Below are 15,012 nucleotides of genomic sequence, written 5' to 3'. Positions count from 1 at the left end.
AGATTTGGCTGAGGGTGGGACGGAGGAGCGAGGAATGGAGGGGGTGGAGTGGCTCAGAAGGGAGTGTAGAGGCGGCAAACGGAGGGGACAGGATGGTACACTACTCCCCAGTGGCAGATTGAGTGCTTTTAGGAGCCCAAACAGGGCTCTCCTCTGAATACTAAGGATCTTTTCATAGAAGCAACACTGCTACAGAGACGCAACTCCAAAGCCTCTCCTTTGAGGCCCCCGCGATATATGGGGCTTTCAACTGCTTGTGCAAGAGTAGGTCTAATTGGAAGTCGAGGCGATACAAGGAGGGGGTTAGGGAGGCGGGAGCGGAGGAGCTAAGGAGAAGAAGAGAGGCAAGGAGGGGTGCTTGATTTAAGAGGCCATTGTTTTAACAAGTACATTCTGCCTCCCCCTCCTTTCTCCTCATGGCCTCCCCTTCAGATGCCCACACTCCACAGAGTCAAAAGGCGGCGTTTAGCCCCTGTGAACGAAGAGGGGCTGGGCTTGTTTTGACACTTTGTCCTCCTTGGCTTCTGTGAAAAGGCCCCGCTTCTATGGGCCACTCGAGTTCATTAGGGAGTGCAGCGCTTTCAGTCGCGTCCCCATTCCAGCTCCAGGCCTCAAAGGGGGCCTCCAAAGCCCTTCACTGTTTGTATAATAAAGACCCTCACCACCTTCACAACTACAACCTCCATTTCCTTCATCACAGGCTGAGTTAAGGCCTGTCGGGGAAGGGTCCATTGAAAGGAAATAGTAAAGAAGAAAGAGTGGTAGGGGGATGAATGTAAAGCGTGATGCGGGACAAACATTTTTCCCTCCATGAATCACACAGGTACAGTGCTTCACCTCCAACGACAAGCTGTGAGGCATGTGCGCTCTCTCAGGTCAAGCGTGTGTGTGTGTGTGTGTGTGTGTGTGTTTGTGTCTGTGCATCAGGAGTCAAGTTTCAGCTCTCACACTTTGAGGTGACATCACGGTGCGTCAGTATCGAGGGGACAAAAGTGAGAGATGTCACTCTAGAAGGGCAAAGTCACTCTGAGATCATACGAGCCCCGAGGAAGTCTCAGCTGTGTGTTTGTGTGTGTACATGAGCTACGCTCAGATAATTACTGTGAGAGAGAAAAAGTGAGTGTGTACTCCTCATTTTCTGCAAGCTAGCAGTTCACTACCTGCGGTGTAGTGTGTCCTAATTTCCATTGAAGTCGGTACTGTACCAGAGGAACAGCAGTCTCAGTTATCATGAACCTTGATTGTGTTTCATAAGATCTTGATTGTGTTTGATGCGAATTCAAATTTGGCAAATTACTAGTAGATTACAAAAGCACAATAATTAGGATGTTATTGCAAGTGGATGATTGCTTCAAAATCGGCAGGGACACAAGCAATTGGCAATCATGGATATGATCATCAAGCAGCACAACACACTAGAATAAACTGGAAAATAACTCGCAGCCAGGGGACATTTTTTGAAACTGAACATCTGAACTGACAATTTCAGAGCATTTTTAAGTTTTGATGACTGAGTGCCACTGATTGATTGATGGCCGTACAATAAAGGTGCGCACACTATGACTTTTTACAACTTTTTTTAATGACATATTAAACTATGATTTAATGATTTCTCTGTGATATAGTATACTGTGACTTTCAATGACCTTTTTAACGACATACTTAAACTTAACTAAAACTGCACCAGTCGAAGTGACCCTACATAACACTCTAGCATTCAGGTTTTCTGATTTTTAATACATTGGAAAGTTATGAAATAAATAGTACAGTGTTTGACATTGATTGTACCGACTCATAGAAGTCATGCAACGGCTTCTGCTGGGATTCTGCAACGCCACTTGCACAATCCCCACTCAGAACTGCAGTTAAGCAGAAAAGTAGACCTGGTGGTAATACTAATAATGGCAATTTGTTAGGATATTTGTGATGATGAGAACATTTGCAAAAAAGAAAAAAATCTCTACATTTTTATCAGTTTATTGGGGAGACATTTTGAACATATGTTAATATTGGGGACATGTGCCCCCCCACCCAATATACATTATAAATACTGCCCTGCTTTGTGGACACATTGTGTTATTTTCCAGTTCGTTGTGGTTATCTGTATTTATTGCAGTGCTGAAATGTCTGAGCAATTACTCTATCAGCAGAAAATAAATTGCCAATTTTGATAAATCAATGAATATTTTAAATACTTTATTAAATCAAAAATGCCAAATATTGTGAGCCTCCAGCTTCTCAAATGTCAGGATTTGCTGTTATTTTTCTGTGTTTGAACTATTTATCAGACATAACATGACATCTTAAAACTTTTATCATGTGATTTATAGAATCACGTGATAAAAATAGAATAATCAATACATTAATTGATACATAAAAAAATAATTTTGATTGTTGTATATTTGTTTATGTATATATTGTTTGATGACAGATTACACTGAGAGCTGTCAGCTATCCTTTCTCACACTTTCATATTTACAGCGGTACTGTAGCCTTTAGAAGGTGGTGTCACATTAAATCAGCTTTTTGCGAGTGTCTGACATTTCTTTAGACGTGTTTTTAATTCCATAGGTGCTGCAGCATGCCTCCTGCTGATTTCCACGGCTAGACGGACATCAGATACATAGCAGGTGCTTCCCTGCAGTTGTAGCGTCACAGAGAAGGGAAGGGCGACACCGATACAACATGTGCTCATACTGTACATGATCGGAAAGTCACCCAAGTCTTCTCAGCTGTTTTTCTATAGAGCTGAGTGACACACCCACATCGGCTGATACACCGACAGGAGCTAAACATGAGATTAAGAAAAGAAGTAACTACAGGATTAACTTATTCTTCACTACATAGACTAAAGCTTTAACTTCAGTTTCCAAAAGTGTAAACGCCCAGACAGGATCTGTTGACGTGTTATTTGATTTAACACTCATGAGTGTGTGTGTTGGGGAGAAAGTATGCTGAGTAAGTGTGTGAGGGGTCTCAGTCAAATCATATCACACTCTAATCTTATCTGAAGCTGGAGAAGGAAGCTGTGGGTGTCTGTGTGTGTTCCTGAGCATATGGCTGAACTGGCAGTTTGTGTATGGAGGCATGTTGAGAGAGCTGAGGGGCCTTCGTTTAGGCACCTTTTGGAGGTGAGCTATGAGACAGCTGCAAGGCTCCTGTGTGCAGGACCACCATTGGTGAACACAGAGGGGGGGCAGGACGTTAAAGATGGTGACCGCAAGCAACCGGGAGGAGTTTGAGCTTCTGAGCACAAGGAGGAGCAGAGATACAATCAGGAAAACAGAAAAAGAAGGATCCCACGTGAGAATAAAGGTAGCAGTTTGGCAAATATTAAAAAAAGAACGAACCTGCAAAACATTTGGCAAAGGGAAAGAAATGGTCATCTGGGCTTTAAGTATCAAATACTCACCTCCTGAAGCCTTGAATGGGGCTCTGAAAACTTTCCTTTCTTTACTGTTGGTTTTTCATTTAGCTCAAAATTACAGCAGTTAAAATGAAAACCTTTAGTGACAAAGAGCCACAGAGTAAAAAAAACTACCAAATGTTGCAAAATATGCGCCAAAGTTTCCATACTACCACCTTCATATAACACAAAAGTCGGTCTGACAGGTTTCTATGAGTCTTTTTTTTTTTTGCAGTTGTTGCTGTGAACCAAAACTGAAGGAGGAAGGAGCTAGCTACACATTTTTTGACCCTGCAGGCAGCGAGTGTTTAATTCTCAAAACATAGATTTTCATTGAGAAACACATGCCAAATACTAATGCAGAGGAAGCAAATGTGTGTGTTTGTGATGAACATTTTGAAGGGAAACAAAAACTGGAGTCACAGCTTTGACATCAATTAACCGAAAAAGCATCATCCCCTCCCCTTCCATGAAGCTGCAGAGTGTTCATGAGCTGTAGTAGAGAGCATGTACGCAGACAAACACACACACACACACACGCACATGTCTATGACCTTGGCGTAGTGAATGAGTTCTAGTCCAGTTAGTAAAGAAGGCTGTCTGTCTCTGTCTCTGTAGATATTTATATCCTGTAAGCAGCTGGGCGCTTTAGTTTTTGTCAAACAATACTCAAACAAGGAAACATTGAGCCCTTGTTTAGGACTATTTTCAGGAGCAGATTAACATGCATTTGGTGCTCTGGTGATCTAAACTGATGATATTTATGGGACTAAGTGACGTTTAACTACAGTGGGCACATTCATGGTAATAAAGGAACATGGACAGTCCTTGTCCAAGAGTCCGTCATGTTGCACCGTCATGAATCTACAGTAGCCAAGAGCGGACAAACCACTGTCTCTACATAGGTCCATTGGCGTCTTTTCCTCTGCCAGATACTAAGCAGCCCCTCCATAACAAGCAGCATAGGAAAAACACTGATTTTTTTAACTACTTTATTCAGTGTTTTTAACGGTTTTAATCACCTAATACTTTTGTTTAAGAGAGGAAAAGACATACGGATAATTCGCATCCTGGTAAATACCTCCTGAATGTGTAGATCTTCAGTTACTAGCCAACAAAGGTGAGCACACATTAGCAGGTACTGGGTTAACAGCCAACCGACCAGCCAAACATAAGAAATTCTAAACAGGAATTTCTAAATTTCAACTGGTTGCAATCTAAAATCCTCACCACCAGATGCCACTACATCCCCCTAAATCTTACACAATGCTCCTTTAATAAGGGCCAGTTCATTGTTGGCTTTGACCTTTTCATGAGAATTGTTGAGAAAGAGAAAACATTTACAATAGAATATTGTATTTCCAACTTTTCTACAAGCGTTTACTCGCAATCTTGATTAATCAAAAAGAAAATCCTGAAGAAATTTTGCTTATGGAATTCCTAATTGCCGCAACATAAAAATGAAAAGCCTTACATCCAAGAGTTTCATCAATTATTAAGATATGATCACCCAACAGAGGGATATTAACACTTAACTGCCATCTATTCTGAAATAAAACTTTCAACTGGCTGTTCATTTCCATGATTGATTGGACACCCCCTTCCCCCCCAAGATGACAAGAGGACAATTGTCCTACACTGAAAAATTGATCAGATGTTTCTTCTGCCCACGGACAAAAGTCATCCCCAAACCATATGTTTGTGTGTGGCCCTCTGTGCAGTTAAAGCCATTAGACACGCTGAAAATATGGCTGTATAAATTCCCAGTCGCCACTGGGATCAGATAAATGTCCTCTTTTTGTCTGCAAAGAGGATCCCGTGATGTCTTGGTTATGAGACAATACACATGAATAAGTGGCTTATTTTTAATGCATGGCTGAAACCACATTTGGGGACGAAAAGAGGCCTTTCATCACAAAATTCTGCCGAAGCCACAATCGCTTCACACTGACGTCCTCAACCAAATTTGCCAGAGTTTCATCAGCATCCCTGCAGATGCTTTTTCCCCAGTGAGGGAGGAGTGAAGCTGAAGAATTAAGTTACTATGGATCCGTAAAAGTGTGTGTCCTTCAAAATGTCTTTGTGTCCCTGCCCCCCTCCCCTGGTTGTGTGCAGACAGCTAGTCTCCAACCCTGCTTATCTTTCTGTCCTCTACAGCAGACCCCCGCTGAGACAGAGAACTAGAGTTTATTACAGTCTCCAATAATCTACAACCCCCGAGGAACTCAGATTCATACTACATGGCCTAAAAAATGACGAACGTCTCTTTTGATACCAAACCTCTGCGGTGATGTGGCCTGAATTCCATGTAACATGTACATTTTTAAAGACAGTGAAGTAACAGCATTACAGAACACTTGTTGTACAAATGTGTGCCCTGTGGGCTTTTCTCTTGTTGCTATGTTACCTAAGGTTTCGGAGAGAAAATTTACTGTCAAAAGGGATGGGAATCCCACAGCACTCAAACAAGAAATATTCTTAAAACTAACACCAACAATTTTGTAACACACCTTAAGGATTTTTTTTCTGGTGTTACCAGCTCCAGATGAGAAAAGACAGACAAGACTACATTTGTGTGGCACACTGTCTCTCTTTCACCCATTCACACTCACCCACCGATGGTCAATAGCTCCACCATTGGGAGCAATTTGGGGTTTAGTGTCTTGCTCAAGGACACTTTTCCATATGGACAGGAGGCAGTAGGGATCAAACCACCAAGCCTAAGATTAATTGCAACCCACTCTAAAATAGGAATGTTCCTAACAACTAAGTTCCCAGACATTTTAACAGAAACCTAAACTTAGGACAGATGACTAGTTTTAAAGTAAGAAACCACCCAGAAAGCATTCAAATTGAGCACAATTTGACATTTAAAGTTAAACATATAAGAACCATTTGAAATTGTTAAATCACATTTTTAAAGTAACAAATCCTGATTTAAACGCCACTGAAATGTGTGCAACTTCGCAACGTGCATCATGAACAGCACGATATGATAATGATACCAAATAACATCATAAAAAAACAGTATTCTTTGGAAAATGAATGTCTTAGAAACATGCCTGATTAGTACAATGGCATTTTCACTGGGTGAACACAATTGCATATTGCAGTTGTGGCTCAGGAAGTAGAGCGGGTCGTCCACTAATTGGAAGATTGGCGGTTCGATCCTCAGCTCCTCAAGTCAACATGCTGAAGTATCCTTGGGAAAGATACTGACCCCCAAATTGCTTCTGATGGCTGTTTCATCAGAATGCAAAAAACCTGAGTAGCAGGTCGCACCTAGTACGGAAGCCTCGACCACCAGTGTATGAATGTGTGTGAATGTGTATGAATCGGTGATTTATACTCACAATCGGTGACTTGTAGCATGACTGTGCTTTAAATGGTCGAACAACAAGACAAGCCAGACAAGTGCAGATCCGTTTACCATATTCTTTTCATAATAACTTTAACCGAGTATATCTGGTGCTGATTAGTGAAAGTAGAAACATTTAATGGACTAGTGAACTAATTCAGCATATCCCTACTCTACAATAGGGTGTCAGTCACAAGTCTCTTAATGATACAATATTATATTAACTCTTTGGACAATCACACAGTATTGGCTGATATTGCAAAGCCTGCCACAATAAGATTTTCAATTTGTTTCAATTCCGGGACCTGCGATCAATATGAGACCACATCAGTAAATTTCCTCAAAGACTTTTTCTTGGCTGCTTACCATTATGTGCCTGGCACTGGGCCGCCAGCACTGCTCAAATGTTTAGGAAGGAGGTGTGCTTGTGCAGAAAAGGTGACACAGACATGCCAGGGGAATTTCAAAATAAAGGTGAAACTTAAAGATGATATGTTTTGATGTTTGAAATGGCCCAGAGTAAGTTGGAAAAGCTCATTGACATCTCTTGTCCCTGTCCAGATGTTAAAATGCATCTTAATTCTTTTGACTTTCTTTTGGCCAAAGCCCAATGACCTAAACTGCACATTTAAAATTACTTCTAACATCAGGTCTCACAAACACATAGGTGGCAATCTCTCATCATCTTTCTAGTGTCTGAAAGCAGCAGCAAAATCAGTATAACAGAATTAAATTTTGGACACAGATATCTACCAGTGGACCGCCAATTGCCGCTGTTCCGCACTGGGGGCTGCCAGTGGTCGATTTTGTTTGTTTGCTTGCTCGTGTGCAAAGTGGACATCTGTGACATATATTAGCGCTCTGAACGTAATTGAAATGGGCCCCGGGGCCGTGGCATCATGTTCTGAAATCAGAACCGACCCCAAAGACGAGAGCTCGCCCGGGGGGTCTCTCGCAGAGGAGGCCGGCCTTGCAAGGAGAGAGCAAGGTGATTTATAGGAAGGTGGAGGAACTTGAGGAGAGGAGTGGGGGGAAAAGAGGGTCTGACATTTATCCACATGGGAATGTTGGAAGGAGGAGGGGGGGCTTCGAATCGGGTAATCATAGGTTACCTCCACTGCTACCTTGGAGGTGCAATTCCATACCCTCAGCAGAGACACACAAAGCACAGTGGGGGTATCAGGTGGCCCAGTCTGCTTTTCCCCTGGTGAAAGCAAAAGCCTGGCTGACACCAATCTAACCAGCTAGACCAGAGGAGGGCACACACACACATTCATTCAGGATTCAAAAAATCACATGCACTCGTCCAACACGGCAGCTCTGGTCTCAGATCCATTAATTTACCCTTGTCCTCTCCCTGAAGCCCCCGAAAAGCTTCAGCCCCGACATGAAAGTCACCAGGGTGGAAGGTGAATGTGCATATATGCCAAAACAATCAAACCTTGAGGAATAAGGAGTCCCGTTTCATAGGCCTTGAGCCATGGCCACATCCTCAAAAACAACCTCTCTCTGTTGGAGAAAAGTATCGTCGCCTGCAGAGTGGAACCCGTACCAAAAACAACTCATGGCAAGCAATAAATCTGTCTGTAGGTTGAGTTATTCTGTAATATCAACATTGCAACGCCATTAATACCAACACAATTACTCTGTGGACGCTTAATCAAATGTGGTGTTGGAGCTATTTTGCAAGACAAAGTCATAAATTTACATTCTAATGCTCGCTGGGTACGCAAAAACACGCCTGCGGGCTCTGTGAAAAGGGCACCAGTGAGAGTGCGCATTAGTCCAGGATGAGGTGGGCAATGTCAGGGGACTAATCAATCCGATGAGGGGATACAGGCGGCAGAGAAGGGCACAAAGGCCGGCAGCAACTTTCCCCCGCAGAGCAAGGCAGCAGAGCGAGTACAAGGCCAACCTCCACACCTCCGCTTTTCAACCCGCTTTCTCCTCACCTCTCCCTGTTCCTTTAACTCAAACTGTACGCTGGTCTTACATCTGTGATTTTATGCTTGAACTTCTTTTCTCCTTCCAAGTACCACTGAGGCTTAAATGATTAAGACAATCAATATATTCAATAATCATGAAATGGTTTTGCTGAGGCGGCAAGGCAGAGATGTGACAGATCTTGTCTCACCCTATCTCACCTTTTTATGGTGTAAATTTTGAGATACAATTCTTGAGTTTTGCTACCTTCAATACCACAGTTTCCCATGTATTCATTTCAATTGGGTTATGCATTGCACCACACTCTCGCAGTGCAGAGCCAGGGTTTCCCACACATTAATTTATTTGTAGCAGGCCACCACAACTAAAACATCTGCTGCCACGAATAGATTTTTGGCATTGGACTGTTAATTAGGAGCACTATTGGAATATGTATACCGTTCAGTTATTTACAGCACACTTGGGGAATAGACGGAGCAGCAGAGCATCATTAAAAGTAAAACTTCATTGTTCATTTCGCTGGGTCTAAAACTTTGCTTTCACTTGCAAACATCTAAAAACTGCTCCTCTCATCCATTAATCTGATCTGATCAGCTGTGCACGGACCAACAGATCAATTATCCCTCCAGTGAGTGACAAATTGCTGCTAAGGAAGAAAGAACTCATGGATAACTACCTGCTGTGCTGCGTTCACGGATCCGCAAAATCATTGGATTGAGTGTGAGGACACACGGGTATTTAAAAGATGTGTTAGCTACTGCCACACATACACCGTTATTCTGTGGGAAACACTGGCAGAGCGAACCGTCCGGTGCAGTGAAAGTGAAGCTTAATTGTTAATGCACCAGGTCTAAAAGTTTGCTTTCACACTGTAGCAGCTGCTCCTCTCATCCATCAATCTGATCTGATTAAATCAGGTCTGACCAGATCAACATTAAGGTCTCCACCCTGCGACTCAAACTCCACAAACTATGCCCCACTGTCAGCTTCGGTCACTCGTAGATGCTAATTCTGTGGGAAACACTGGATTTTATTTTTTAAATATCTGCTCGCCTTCCAGTTACTGTAAAAAAAATAACAACAACAATGTCTTCAAGAATCATGAAATGGTTTTGCAGAGGTGGAAAGGTGGAGATGCAACAGATCCTGACACACGTCATCTAACTCTTGTATTGTTTGATTTTTTCTACAGTAAAGATGATACTAATAAGTTTAGATATTCAAAGTTTTCATGCCAAAACCGTGATCACAACAATGCCTATAATACCGTACCTTAATTGATACAAATATCCCCCAAATCCTTGGTTTCATTTAACAAGTTTTCAATATTCCGTACTCGTCTCTTGTGATCAATACACTGTCATTATAAGACTGCAACCTATACTCATTAAAATGTGGCATTTGCTCTGCTACTTCTCCCTGAAGATTAGTGCTTAATTTAAAAAATGAGGTCATATATTAACGCTAGCAAAGGTGCTTTTTATTTCTGCTGAGGTGACCCACCTCGACAATGCACCAAACCAATATAGGCCTTCTATCCCGTAAAAATGCCAAATATTCACCACTTTCAGCAACTCAAATATGCGTTGTTGCAGCTTTTGTCTTGTTTAAATTGAATTCTTTTTGGTTTGGGAATTTTAGTTGGACTACACAAACAATTTGAAATGTAACCTTGAGTTGTGGTAAAGTGCAAAAGACATTTTTTAATGATGTAAATAACTGCCGCCCACGTCTTTCCTTGTATTTTACTGTCATCGTCCCCTTTCTTTTCTTCGTCTTTGTTTGGCTGCAGAAGCTGAAACCCCACTCGAGGAAGGAGCTTTTTGGACAGTTGCCCAGCTGTCCGATTCATACAGCAGCACTGTCTCAGTTTAGTCAGAAGGATCATCATGCAAGTCAAATATCTCATCTCATCCCCATTGGGGAGGGGTTGAGACGAGCAGCGGGGACCTAATGTGATCTAATGAGCAGCAATGGCTTCAGTGGAACAACATCAGAGTCAACTTGTGAGTCAAATCAATAGTTGATTGGTAAATGAGGAGGGTCCAGCGGGGATCGTAGGAGTGGGTGAGGGGTTGTGCTGTCCCAGACGACATCATTAAACCGTATAACACACTCTCCAACACGTCATTAAACCAACTCAGCCTATTACTGGAAGAGGCCACTAGACGTAGTTGAGAAAGGCATCTTGACCTTACACACATGTCAGAGACTCTCTTTCTCTCTCTCTCAAACACACACACACACACACACACACACACACACACACACAAGCAGAGTAATAAATCGTAGCCCTGGGTCATCTACTGTCAGCTGGGACCAGCGGCTGGTCTTTATAATGCCATTCCTAGTACACAGCCTAGAAATTATAGCCTTTAGCACTTTATTTTTCTTTCCATGAATCCAGAATGTACATCTTCTTATACAAGAGTTCAGAAAATAAACAGCTGATGTGTCAGGGCTAAAATGATACTTTGCCAATATTTGTGGTCAACATTATGAACATCTTAATCCTTGGCCCACTGGAATTTAATTTTTGCTTTGAACAAGTCAATTAACTGTTCAAAGATAGCTGTATCTATGTGGTTTTTTTAATGTATTCTGGAGTTTCCCAACCACGGGATAGCTGCGGTATGAGATCCTGTCTTTAAGAGCCACCAGAGCTAAAATAATGTCATTAGGGCGACTGACTGTCAGTGTCACATGAGAGTTTAAATGATTTTACTGAGCAAAAAAAACCACTCTAAGATGTTTAAAAATGTTTTAGTTGGAATTCCTGGCATGATATCGGTCAAATTTGAGGATGTTGAATTAAAAACTGTAACAAAGCTGCATTTATCAGGCATCATTTGAGCTAAATGTCCTGTGCCACAACTGAAGATGCCACCAGCAGCAGCTGACGCTCATGCACAACACAACCACGATGTCTTTAAGACATGATACAGGCCCGGCAGACTTAATTGCTTTATGACAGAACAAGTCCATTATCAAAACCAGCGCGGCCCCCCGCTCCAGATAAAGAGTGGAGGCGGGGGAAAACGTTGATAACTACATCTGAAAGAATGAAAGACCTAACTATAAATAGGATGTGGATCATCCGGGGGGGCTTTTGTTTTCAATTGGATATTGAGTCTTATCTGGCTGACATTTTGGAGACGGTATCCTGGTGACATTTAGGAATCGTCACAATTACAGCAACCTGCTTTTGAGGTCCAACCAGCCAATTACAGATATCATATTTGCTGTCCTGTCAGGTAAATCTTTTTGTGTCATGTCAGAGGGCACGCTGTGTGACTGAGTGTGTGTGTGCATGACGCCCAGCCTGCTGTGTGTGTGTGTTTAGAAATAGCTTACGTAGGGTCCTTGCATTCCAGTGGCTGTTCTAACATGTTGTAAATACAAGGTGTTAGAGAAAACATAGGAAGGGGGTGGTGGAAATCACTCAGACCTATTACAAGTGCTGCTGGGGGCAGGGGGGACAGGATGTAGGTTATCATAGATAAACAACTCAGTTCACCTGCAATCACGTTCGAGAGCAATGTGCTCATTTTTTGAAAACGGAATGGAAAAATAAAGGCTGTATCCACCAATGTCACGAACACATCGTCACCTTAGAATTATAAGGTCTCTCTGCATTTTGAGATACTGAGCTTCAAAGTAGGAACAATAGAAACGTCTCTGCTTTCTTAATAAAAAGCCTCAAAATGCAAATAACTTTAAAAAAAAGACACCTCACACATTGTTAAGTTGTCACAGAATAAAACATATGAGTAACTTAATTTTGACAAAAATGTCAGATAGAGCCTTGTAATTCTGAGATGATGACATTGTGAGGATGCTGTTCAAGTCAATGGGTAATATGCATGACAGAGGAAGTAATAAGTGTATTTTTAAGGAAATGTGCAGACCATTCTGACAGCTTATAACCCATGCAAAAGTACAAAATCAATCGCATGTTGTGTTTCGTACAGTTCATGTCTTGTTCTCAGTTTCTATGCAAATAAAACAAGCCAAAACTTAAAATAAAATTCAGGACTTAAGATGTGGGCTCTTTGTCATTCAGTAGCCAGGACTGGAGGTAATCTGACTAGAGGTGGAGATCTGACAGGCTATCAGTCATGTGCATAGACCCCATATAGTAGTAGTACCAAAATAAAACTTGCAAAACCTTCCAAAACCCCATATTTAAGCAGCATGTAACACTCATAACAGCACATATGACATGCAGGATAAGTAGCGTGCAATGAAAATCTTCAAGACTATAAACACAAAAAGTGTCAAAAGTCAAAATGTCACATTAGAAACAGCATTTTGTCAATTTAAATCAATAAAACACGACCTCCAGCTGAAAACATGAGAGCTCGAGCCACCGCTTCACACAAGCATGTTGTCAAACAAGATTACAAAAAAAACACAATGAACTCACACATTTTCCACTACACTTTCCATTTCAGCCACCTAAATTGCGCTTTCAAATAACTCAAATAAGGTGGAAACTTGGCTGCTGAGTTTTCATGTGCGGGTCAAACCAATTTGGTAAGGATGAAATAAAACAAAATACTATTAAACACCGGCGGTGCAAGAAAATATCCCCTCTCCCAAAACACATGCAGTTTCAACTTGCTTTTAAAACGGACATTTTCTTACCTGGACTTTGGCTGAGCAGCAAAGTTATCAGGGAGCCCCACAGCACCGCGGCCGGCTGCATCTTGTACCCCGCTTTTCTCTCGCTTCTCCGGGCTTCCCTTTCCCTTTTTTCCCTCTCTCCTTCCTCCTCTTCTTCTTCACACAGTTAAATATCAACGAGCTTCTGTTGCATGTACACGCTCCCGGCTTTCACGCTCGCCCTCATACCATGACTGACTTTTTTTTGCCTCTTTTCTTTCACCGACCTCCTCCGCCTCCTTCCTCTTGTGTGTGATAACACGACAAAACCGGGATTAAAAAGTTAACTCTGGGGGGAACAGGCTGCCTATGGTCTCCAACATGTTGTGCTCCAGTTCCCGACGCTGTAGCTACCAAAAGCAGCTCTGGGTTGTACCAAATTACAAGCTGAGGGGGAGGTCGCTGTGTCCGACGCAGTATATTTCAAATAAATTGAGCATAAATGCGCAAAAATGCAAATCTGTACCTATTTATTAAATGTAAAACACAAAACAAACAATGAATCACACACTTTTTTTTGTTTTTGAACACTGTATTTTTCCTCAACCCTCTCTCTGGCTCCCCATCCCGCAAGAAATCGTCCAGTTCAAAATCTCAGCTCTCGTTGTGTCATTTCTTAAATTACAATGTCTTTTTTAAAGAGACTGGTGGTCAACAAATCAAAGAGTAAATTCAGACAGCATCTGGAAGCATGAGTAAATTGTTTGTGCTTCCCCCCACAGCACGGAAAATTTTATTTTGCCCCTCTCATTCTGTTTTTCTTTTTTACACAATGTGGCCTGAAGAAGAAAAAGAAGAAGAGGGGGAAAAGCTTCTCTGTTGTCACTTAAGTCAATGGAAGCAAATGACAGAGCAGTGGTTTCCATAGTGGGCTGTAATGACCATGAGATGAGGTCATTACACAGCCATTATTCAGTACCACAGATTTACAAAAAAGTTACCAAGGGGGTATTATGGTACATATTAAAATGTAATTAAGTCCAAAAAGGTCACTGTGGATGGCTGCATGTTTTTTAACTCCAGCATTACAAAACGTTCAAGGATGATATAGTTACACCACAAGTTTATGCATGTAGTTTAGTCCAAAAAGTCACTTAAAGTCATTATTCACTATGACACACACATTGCAAAATCACATAGGAGTATGATCATGAGTTCATCGGGCAAAAAAACAACTATTAAGTACAACGAAGTTAGTTTAAATTCAATAATAAATACTGGCACTCCAATAGAAACAATATGTCGACCCAGTGGGTTAAAGGGACAGTTCACCCCAAAATCAAAAATAAAAAATTTTCTTCTAACCTGTAGTGCTATCTATACATCTAGATTGTTTTGGTGCGAGTTGCCAAATTTTGGAGATATCCAACCATATTACTGTGCAGAAGGAAGGATGCATACTGCTAGGTTACCTACCATCAATGAGCTAACGTTAGCTACATTACACCTCAGCCCAGGCGGACGCCATTAATGTTTACATCTTGTACTGTCACGAGCACGAGCCTCCTGTAGATGTTCGAGTAGCTGCACACTTTATTCTGTGTGATGTTGTGGTTGGCAAGAAAAAAATTCCTAAATGAAACTGCTCACACTGCTCTCGTCTGCAGATTATCTTGAGTAAGCAGGTCATGATCTCTAG

General features: G+C 41.8%; 1 protein-coding gene across 1 annotated transcript in view; it reads right to left on the bottom strand.

Annotated features, from left to right (window-relative positions):
* lrp4 (low density lipoprotein receptor-related protein 4) overlaps window positions 1-13,685 on the bottom strand; it is a 149,953-nt gene extending 136,268 nt beyond the window's left edge. The window contains exon 1 of the mRNA XM_042490760.1: window positions 13,356-13,685. Within this exon, the coding sequence (XP_042346694.1) occupies window positions 13,356-13,416 (61 nt within the window). The 5' untranslated portion in view covers window positions 13,417-13,685. The remainder of the gene's footprint in view (window positions 1-13,355) is intronic.
* Between the last annotated feature and the right edge of the window lie 1,327 nt (window positions 13,686-15,012).

The sequence above is a fragment of the Plectropomus leopardus genome, chromosome 1 (assembly GCF_008729295.1).
Source record: "Plectropomus leopardus isolate mb chromosome 1, YSFRI_Pleo_2.0, whole genome shotgun sequence".
Classification (NCBI taxonomy): Eukaryota; Metazoa; Chordata; class Actinopteri; order Perciformes; family Serranidae; genus Plectropomus; species Plectropomus leopardus.
This window is presented reverse-complemented; position numbering and strand designations above follow the sequence as displayed.